Here is a 10,615-nt window from a genome sequence, read left to right on the forward strand (position 1 = left end):
AAGAACTGAGCCCTGAGGCACCCCAGTAGTTAGACTTGTAGTTACTTAGCATATCAGTGGTATGAAAACCCATGTTTCTGAATGACAGAACCTAATGATGCCATGTAGACAGAGAAGAGAAGTGGTCCAAGAACTGAGCATTACAAGTACAACTCTCTAACTATTAGCCATGACTGTCAACTCTTCACAATATCATAACACTGTATTGTACGACACATGAAGGGTATTTTATTAGCAATTCTGGACACAAGGATGTTTATATTATTTTTTTTAACAGATAATGGAAAAAAATACAACAACTAATTAATGGCAGAAGATCTGTATAGCATCAAAAAATGGAAGAAAATAAAATGGACAAAAAAAGAAAAAATACAAATCAAGAGAGCAAGAGACAATCTTCAGGACCAGAAGAGAAACAGACGCTGAGACTAACCAGAAGAAACAGCATTAATAGTGGAATACCAAACTGTGAGTATTCATCATATTAAATATAAAACACTGTGACATGTCTATCATCAATACATAATCAACAATAGCTTTTTATATAACACTATGAGGATAATCAGATGATGTATATTTCAATGTCTAGTTTCTGATGATCCAGACAGTTTTATTCTGAGTGACTCTCAGACGAGGTGAGATTCTCACTGATCACACACACACACACACACAGACTAAATGACTAAAACACTCAGTTCTGTTGAAATGACAGAATGTATGTACTGTGTGTGTGTTATAGTTCTGAGAGTGTGTTTTCTCTTCAGACAGGAGCAGCATCTATAGCAGGTGATGAGCGCTGATAGTTTGCACTGAATTCAAACTGTGGGATTTACAACATTTAAGGTGCTTCTCCCAAATCACGTACTTATGCACTATGATGTTTTGTGGTATAAATAGTGTGAGCAGTGCACACCCGGATGATGCACTTAAATAACCGAAAAAAACAAAGTGTGGAATGTTGGACACTTCATGCAAAGTCCCTTTAAGGCAATACAGCCAGATACAGTATGTGACCCATACACACACCTGGAGCAGTGGGCAGCCATTTATACTGCAGTGTCCAGGGAACACTCAACTCTGTTTCTTCTTCTGAATGCTTTCTATGAATCCTGAGCTTTAACATTCATCCATTGTAAATGAAGATGTTTGTGATTCACAGTTTGACATGATTCAGACAGACCTGGAGAGATTAATTCTGAGGATTCAAAGAGAGACGATCACAGATGAGGTGAGATATTAATAACATACAGAGAATAAATATCTAATACAGTTCTGACAGAAGGTTTTGTCTTTTTAGAAAGCAGCAATAACTAATAGAGCACTTAAGAGCTGTAAACGTATACTTGTATTTTATAGTACAGCTGTAGAAATACAATACTCTTAAATCTTAATTTCTTGACTTTCAGGAGATATAAACTATGAAGCTCTGCTCTGAAAACACTGGATCATGATCTGCTCATGTCACTGATCTCAGATCAGTCAAGTGGAAATATTCACAGCTTTTGCCATTTCAGAATCAAACCAACCAATATTGTGATTTAGATGTTATTTTGATTTATAATGATTCTCTAGATTAAACTGTTTATTTACAACTCAAGTTTGTCACACACACACACACACACACGCACACACACACACAATATAATTTAAAGCATTATCAATCACATACAACCTGGTCTCATGGGAAATACGTACCTCTGCACACTTTTTTGCAGCGCCACAAATATGTACCACTTGGTACGTATTGCCACAGTTTTGAAACACAAACGTCCACTGGGATCGCTAAAGAGAAGGACTGCATGACATTGTGATCGACAGTAAGAGCAGAGGTATGTACACTAGTATATCCCATTATCCTAAAACTGGTTAACTGGTGTTATTTTTGTGATAAATGTTAGTGATATGTGTTGTTTTCCTGAATCATGTTTGCTTTAATGGTAAATGTAACGTTAGAATCATGTGTGTGCTTATGACGTCGGTAGGACATGCAGGCGAATGCCTGGGTGATTTAGCTGAAGTTCATAAAGTTACATCCATTGCATAAGTTACATCCTCAGAACCCCGGCACACTATCATCATATCGCCAGTTAGGAGCGCATCCATATTTGCAAATAAATGCGAGATATTGCATTACTTTGAATGCTTAATCTGTGTCGTATAGAACTACAGATCCCATGAAACTGTCGCTCGAGCGCCAACCTCCCGCTCTTTCTCGTGAGGCCAATAAGGAAGTGACTACAACTGCAATTCATCGACTGGCCGCTTGAGTTGGCGGCAAAAAGGGAGTCAGTCCCATAGACTCCCCATGTTAAAATGCCCAACTTTACAGCAGAAAAAAACATGTTTACAGCCTGGTTCAAAAAATGATTTTGGCCAAAATAGCTAATTTTGCCCTTCATGACAACTGTGAAGGGGGTGAATTTTTTTATAACTCATCCGTTTAAATTATATTAAGAAGTAAAGTTCTGCATAATTAAGGGCGTGTCCACTTGAGTGACTGGGGGATTGCCGCTGTTGACACTGCCATCGCGCTGGGTGGGCGTGGCTTCAGCAAGTAGCCCCCGCCTTTCTGCCCATTTTTGATTGTCCGGGAGAGTCGCGACGGGCCTCTCTGCACACTTCAGGTGTCTACGGGTGACGTCACTGACACTACGTCCATGTTTTTATACAGTCTATGCTGTCGACCAATTAAGTACGTGATGCCATAATACTGTGCGTACAAACGTGTATTTTCTTTTCTTTTTTTATGCACAACATGGTGTTAATATTTTTTGTTCTTACACTAAGAAACTACATTTCCGTGTAGCCAAATGCCTTATATTAACAAACAATTTAACATGTGCTTGCAGGTTCCAGTCATATCAAAGAGGAAGAAGAGTAAAGTTTTTTATTTTTTTTTTAGCCTATCAAGGAACAGGAGGTTAGTCTTTCCATGCAGCAGCAACTTGTGCCATAGCCATAATTGCATATGAATGCGTATTACTACATTTATTTATATATTGTACATGCATTTTAATGTAGCAGCTTTAATGTAGTTCAATGTTTCCACTTTCCCTGCAACAGCACAACCACCTCTAACAAATGTTGCTCTTGGCTTTGTGAGCCTACTTTGCCTGGAATTTCTATGTTTTATATAGCAATTTGGTTACAGTTCTCTTACTAAAATAAGTTGCGTTGATTTATTTTTCAGATCGTCACTGACCCTGTATTTTCTTATAAATGTATTGTTTTCATAAATTAATTCAAAACTTTTTTTTAACAGATTTGAAGATCATCTGTAATCTCACTATCGCTCTGCCTCATTCAGTACAACGCAGACAGGTGAGTTGATTAATGCTAGGCGGTTGCTCTGCTTCGGACCTTAAACACTTCCATCACCAACGCATTACCGGCACCCAATTACCTTGCATAGAAAACATTTATTTAAGCATTGCCTGGGTAGGGAAAGAAAACCTCATCAAGGTTGTTTCCCACCTTAACCATGGATGTGAAATCCTCTGCAAACCACTACCCATTTATTTTCATTTGTTTTTATGTGTACTTTGTTTTTTATGGTCCTCAGGTATTACAAAATAAATGACTGAGAGAGTCATCTGATCAGCCTACAGAGAAAAATATGGAGGAGGAATTACACTGTGATCTTGAGGAAATAATGGCTGATTTGGAGGAGATGCAGGTATTTTGTATAAAACTATGTAGCATGCTTTCTGCATCAATCAGTATTTCACTAATGTGGGAAAAGAAAATGGATCATTGGAATTTGTTACTATACCACTGTTTGTATTTTTTGCAACTTCCATAAATGATATTCTGAATCATGTTATTATTTCTTAAAAATGTATATAGTTCGGAGTCATTGTTCTACCTCTTATGTTTGAGTAATACAGAGTGAGGAAGCGGTCAAAACACCACCTAAAAAACAAAAAAGAAAAAAGATTGATCTTAAACTTAGGTGGAAAAAAAGAGACCAAGAAGGATTCTTGGTCTATGAGAAGCGCAAACCAAAGAAAGGTATGGTTTGAGGTTTTAGATCCTTTGATTTTTCAATAAGTATTGTGTAAATCAAATAATTTTTTCCGTTTACTTCTCTCTAGACAGATCTGGAAAACCAGTTGCCTCAACCATTGTCTCTTCAAGTAACCCTCAAGAAGTTGAGCTCGGTAAGCAATTGTTTTTGATTTAATGTAGGATTATTGTATTTAATGTGTTCAACCAAATACTGTTTGCTAAAAAAATATTGCCTATTAATACAGTGCATATCTTTGACTTTATACCCTGAAGTCTGTCTATACTAACAGACCGGTAATTTTGTAAAATACATTTTCATATGAGCTGCTCTACAGTGGAAAAGAGTTCCCCTCTCTGTTCCCTATAAGTAATCCCATTTCATGTTGATTTGCATCTTTTCTGTTGTTTGAATGCAAGATACTGCATTAAAATTGTATAATTCTAGAAACTGCAAGCACATCTGAAGCCTCAACTTCCAAACAACATTTTGGAGATGTAGATGCACAACAGATTATTGGTAAGTTTACCTTAAATGTTTTTAACCATCGGAACTGTATCACTGTCTTCACGAAGTCCCTCTGAATGAACAAAAGTGCCAACATTTTATGATAAATATTAAATGTACAAATATCTGAGATATTACTTGTTTAATGTTTTGTGAGTTTGTGCACTTGGTTTACGAGCTTGTAACAGGTAAGGAGTTGTAATCTAATTTTATTTTTTATTGCAAGATTTACAACTACAGCAACTCCAAAATGCAATGGAGTGTGATGAACCCAGATCAGCAGCATCTCATGATTGGGCATTGAGGCAAACCTTGTCTGAAGAACGCTGGGAGGAAGCAAGGCCAAAACTCCTTGACAGTTTGCTTGCTTCAGACTGTGTGCATTATGGTCCTTGTGATCACTGCAGCTTGAAACAAGCAGTCATCAGGTGCAAGGACTGTTTCCCGAAACCCCGTTACTGTGGCCAGTGTGACGTTTCTACACATCAACATCTTGTTTTTCACAACCGAGAGACTCTTATAGATGGATTCTATAAACCTCTCCCACCATCAACTGCTGTGCAGGACCTCAGTGGCCAAAATGTCATATATGAACAAGGTAAGAAGTACTTGAAAGCTTAAAAACATGTTTTCATTTTAGTTCATATATTTTTTCTTTCATCTAGTGTGTCTGCTGCCCATTACACGACCAGACAAAATTTGTGATTGTGACCCTCAAAACCTGGCTGTTGTAGCTGGACGATCTGTTGTGCTCATCTGTATAAATGGTATGACTTGCAATATTTCGTATTGTATTTGTCTATTGGCTTAACCTGCTGACTGATGTCTGAAAAGTATCAACGGCTGTCTTTACAATTGGCATTAACATGCGACCTGTATCCGGATGTTGTCCACATACACATAGAAAAGACAAGTGTAAACGCATTTATGATGGCAATGTTATCCGATCAGTGTGTCCAGGTTCAGAGGGAGTCGAGGACTCGTATCTCAGTGTAATGTAAACGCAATACAGCCATCGGTTCTGGATTCACAGGTGGACGTCACACAAGACCCAAGACCCACCCACTGTCTTTATTCCACCTCCTCTCTCTAGGAATTGGTGCACATAGCTGTGTGGTTTTTCAATACAGACATGTGCAAAATACATAGATTCGCAAATATACTGAAATGTTTGCTTTCGCACCCTAAAGTTCCAGAACCCTAGCCTGACGTCATCATATTGAGATTCTAGTAAGAATATGAGTCTGATATTGCTCCATTAGGCTCTGCTTATGGGGCTTGTTTCAACCGAAATGCCTCTGCACCCAATAGAATAGACCTACAAGCAATCTTTTTTTTTTTTTTCTGGAATGCGAGATCCAATCTGTTATCCAGATACAAAAGCCACTTGATGTGGACAGGTGTAAACACACCGTGTCCTGATTGGCATATTATCCGATCTGCTTGAGCAAATCACGGTGATCGCATGTTAATGCCAAGAGTAAACACAGCCAAAGTGTGTTTACTACTTATTTATTTTCTTTTGAAATCTTTGCAGGTCGCTATGACGTCTTCCTGCCAGTGATGAATTGCAGAGCTTGTCTTGCATCATGGACACCTGAGGTGGTTGACCTGTTGTTTAGTGGTTACTGGCCAGGCACTGTCGAGTTTCAAACCATATACAAGGTAGACCTCTTCACGTCGTTTGAGGACCTGAAGATCACTGCACCTGGGCTTTCAAGACAAGCATTTGTGAAAATGTTACAACAGCGCTCACAACAATTTGGAAGGGTAAGACTTGGAAAGTAATTCGCATTTATGCAAATCTTACTGGCATGTCACTGTATTCAAATTTTTATAATTTCAGAGTGGTAACATTTGTGGCAACGTGTTCCAAAAAGCTTTCCTTGAATGGACATATTGTCGTCATAAAAGAGAAAAACTCTGCGGCATTGATCACTTCTCTTGCCCAGCTTGCACCCCAGATACAGTTGCTGTGTCTGCAGACGGAAACAGAAAACTATACAGATTCAGCAAAACAAAGGGGTATATTATAACATTTACATTTAATAATTTAGCAGACGCTTTCATCCGAAGAACAATAGAAGCAATCAGACCAACAAGAGGGCAACAATATACACGTGATGTAACAAGTCTCAGTTAGTCTAGCACAGTACACATAGCAATGTATTATTTTTTATTTTTTTTTTATCTTCCTGTAGGACAGAGGAACAACCATTTTTTGATGGAGTTTTTCTGGCTAATGACAAAGATGTAGCAACATTTGTTGATTGTGTTCGTGAGAAGACCATCCCAGTAAGATATTTGTCAAAAGATTTGGGATTGTACACGGTGAATCAGGCTCTAGTTTGTGAATATATTTGATATGACACTGTTACAGGTACATGGAAAAGGCATCTGTGGAACATCAACATGGGCTGCAGCCAGGGAGACCTCTAAAAAGACAAACACTAAATGTGATGAAGAGGGCCTAGAGGTGGCAGTTTGCAGGCACAGCATATTGCTTAGAGGGTTGAACATGTTTAGGGGCGAGATATTTGCATACCCTCTGTTTCTGCAGAAGGAACTGGCCACAAAAACAAACTGCAAGTTCTTCTGCACTGACATCATGTGTCGATATTGGCCCTATCTTCAAAAGGTGGCTCAAGCATTCCCAGAAATGCAAAACCTGACTCAGATGAAGCCATTTCTCTCAGTTATGCATGCAAAGGGGCACTCTACAAAATGTGAGGTAAAAGTATATTCTTGAACAATATGGTAACTAAGCCTTTAACCATTTTGATATCCATGAACTTTATTTTTTTTAGTTTGTACATTTGGTGTGCATGCTGTAGGTGCAGTGGGGTGGCAAAAATCAAACAGGGGCAGGCACAACAATTGGTGAAGAAGTTGAACAAGTGAACAGCTTTTTGTCCCGTGTGGCTCTAACTACAAAATACATGAGTAAGGCTGGTGAGTGGTCCTTTTTTACAGTTCTCATGTATTGTTAAGACAGCTTTTCTTTTTTTCTTTTTTTTATTCAACATACTCCGTGACTAACCACTAATTGAAAAGCACATTTATGCCTTCATCATTACAGCACGAGTAGATATGATCACATTGCATGCCAGAGGATGGAATGAGCGCAAAAAAAGAAACCTGCACAAGTACTTGTCTACACGGTACTTGAAGGTAAGTAAAAAAATAAAGATTTCGTCAATGAAGGTTAAATTTCATTTGTCTAAAGTCCACTTATAAGTTGTACATACCAAGTATCTAATACTTTCAGTATTGCTGAAGGTTTTTGTGACTTTCCATTAATTATTCTTTTGAGACTATCCAAAAGACAAAGGAAGTCAAGAAAGACATTGCGGCTATAAAGAAGTGCACGCAAAGGTCTGATGAGGAACTGCAACAGTGGGTCACTGATGTGAGACAGTGGGCAGTTGACAGTAAGTATGTACTTTTTTCTATAGATAGATAAATGTGTTTATTTTTATTTATTTATTTTTTTACTTGTGAAATACTCCTCACAGCAGTAGGAGAACCTCACTAAGAAACCATGCAACAACAAAAGTGAAAATCAACGAAGAAATGGCTCGAAATGCTAAGTTAATAATTGAACTTGATGTAGCTTTCTCCCTCAAATTTATAATACTTACTCACCCTTGAAAAATTAGCAAACTGAAAAAAAAATTTCAGATTCTTTGGCAGAACATTTGTAGATGTCCTTTTTGTTTTTACATGTGTTCCTACTACATTCTTCTTATTGAATCCTCCTTTTACCATATTTAATGTATAAGGTGTTTTATAGAAATAGTATAGTTGTTCTATTTTTGATAGCACAGAAAATGCATGATACTGATCAAATACCTTCATAAATACTTTACAGCACCAGATGACTTCAGAACAGATGATCCAGTGGCGTTGCAACATCTGATTGAAGGCCTATTCTTGGGCATCCAGCAGAAAAAGAGGGATCTGTATCGAGTAACCGGTAAGTAGCCTCCATGCCTTCATGTACTTGTGGAGTTCATTTTAAAATGTGAGATCTATAGCTGTATCTAAGTAATTTAAATTTGATCATATCTTAACAATGAACAAAGTCTTCCATCTACACTGTGCACTTAAGCCACTACACAACCTTCCTACATTGAGTGAACAGTCCTGCCTTCCTATATGTCCAGTGTTACCATCACCCAACTCCCTCCATTACTTGAACATTGGCCACATTCCAGGTTATTTATTATGGTTAAATTAACCAGAGGTGTAGTCAAAATATTGTACAATTGTATTTTTAGTCGCCGATGATATGTGCGCTTTATAACATAATTTGTAAGGAGCCTTTTGGATGTCCATTAGCACAGTGACCAAACATTATGCATATCCTCCTTAAAATTATTTGTTTTTTCTGCAGACCGTAACAAACAGCGACACAAGATCCGAAGACGGATTAGAGAGGATAAGAAAAAGCTGTTTAATGCCATATCCCAATACAATGATCTTCCAACTACCACAGAATCTGTAGATTCAGTTGAAGACCTTCTGGCAGCAGAAAGCCCTATCTGGCCTTGGGATTCTGGTTTGTAAAGTTTGACATTAATAGTTTTAGTGAATCTTCATTTAAAAGATTAACTCATTAAACTCCGACTTTCAAAGGAAAGAGGCCCAACATGTGTTTTTTATTTGTTTTGGAACAGACTATAATCATTTTATTTTTAAACCGTTTTGTTTTTGCCAACTCGCCATTCCTCAGATTAATGTGTCAAGGTGGCTCGCCCTTTTTTTTTCACACTGTAGATTCAACACCAATCACTTGTTGCCTATGTTGTAGGGACAAAGAATTGTACCATTATTGGATTTTACTCTCAAAAAGGCAATAAGAGGTAGTATTTTAATATGGTGGTTAATTCAATTTGTCATTTGTCTTGATAGAACCTGACACTTCCTTAGGCATGAAGAAGAAGGTTTTTGACAAGGTGATGCAGCTGGAGAGACTGATTGAGGAAGAGGCTATACTTTTAGAGGAAATGAAACAACATTGGACTCATCTTACAAGAACCTGCAGGGCCTTGAAGGACCAGGCTAATGTACTAGCAGATGACCTGGCCACACAGAGTGAGTACTAATTTCTTAATTCTGTTTACTTCATAAAGTTAAATTTAACTGCTTGCAGATGATACAAACTGCAATATTTATGTTTTGGTTAATTGTTTTTTTTTTTTTTTTTTTTTTATCCCAATTTGATTTTTAGGCTACCCTTCAGGACTGTCTGGTCAAGCTTACCATGGCCTGCACAGTGCTGTCCTCCAAAAATGTGAGGAGATCAAAACAGACATGGTAGCTGTGAAAGAAACCTACTCCCAAATAGTAGTAAATGGGAATGGTGGATCCGTTGTTGAAGAAGATGATGAAGACCCATATGAGAATGTCTCCACAGATGCCTCTACGGATGATGAATTATAGATTCTCTCTTCTCCACTGCACAAACTGGTTTCCTGACCGAGTAGCTCAAGTTAGCTCTCCCCATTGTAAATAATAAAACCTTGAATCTGAATTTTCAATCACTGTCTGACTGATTCTTAATTTCTTTAGTAAAATAATTATCATCATTATTTCAGTTTTGGTTATAATTTGTTGTTGTACACATTTGTTCACCACATATTTTCTACATTGACAAATTGATCAACAATAGAATATATATATATATATATATTTTTTTTTTTTTTTTTTTTTTTTTTTTTTTTTTGTCACAACAGGTAAGATCACATGCAATACCTAGTCTAGCTAAGCTTCCAAATCTGTACAGTACATACTATAATACAGTAGCCTATACTAAAATTTACTATAGTAAATTGTTTCACGTCCGAGAGTATACGCAAACAAACAATGCCATATTTACCCAAATATCATTCATATGAAGCACATTAATCCTTGATGCTAACACAAAATGCACAAAAAAAGCATTATTGTTTAGCTATGCTAACATCACATTTTTAATCACAAAGGGGTCAGTTTAGTAAAGCCATATGGCCAAACAAACGTTTTAAGACTTCGGCTGCAGTAAAACCTTTATTCTGACTTTAAACCCCTATTTTGCCAGCAAGACGAGCTGTGGTGCTC

The 10,615-nt window shown here is 37.4% G+C and overlaps 1 protein-coding gene across 1 annotated transcript; it reads left to right on the forward strand.

The window, feature by feature from the left end:
* The first annotated feature begins 1,779 nt into the window (after window positions 1-1,779).
* LOC127986292 (uncharacterized) lies at window positions 1,780-10,056 on the forward strand. Its single transcript, XM_052588565.1, has 20 exons — window positions 1,780-1,829; window positions 2,850-2,920; window positions 3,263-3,321; window positions 3,563-3,676; window positions 3,888-4,011; window positions 4,095-4,160; window positions 4,454-4,525; window positions 4,740-5,111; window positions 5,179-5,280; window positions 6,051-6,283; window positions 6,360-6,538; window positions 6,715-6,808; window positions 6,894-7,244; window positions 7,348-7,465; window positions 7,593-7,684; window positions 7,827-7,944; window positions 8,385-8,489; window positions 8,910-9,074; window positions 9,428-9,610; window positions 9,747-10,056. Exons 4-20 carry the CDS (start codon window positions 3,617-3,619, stop codon window positions 9,956-9,958), a joined length of 2,646 nt encoding a protein of 881 aa, XP_052444525.1. The 5' UTR covers window positions 1,780-1,829; window positions 2,850-2,920; window positions 3,263-3,321; window positions 3,563-3,616; the 3' UTR covers window positions 9,959-10,056.
* Window positions 10,057-10,615: the final 559 nt, after the last annotated feature.

Source organism: Carassius gibelio, chromosome B21 (genome assembly GCF_023724105.1).
Source record: "Carassius gibelio isolate Cgi1373 ecotype wild population from Czech Republic chromosome B21, carGib1.2-hapl.c, whole genome shotgun sequence".
Lineage (NCBI taxonomy): Eukaryota > Metazoa > Chordata > Actinopteri > Cypriniformes > Cyprinidae > Carassius > Carassius gibelio.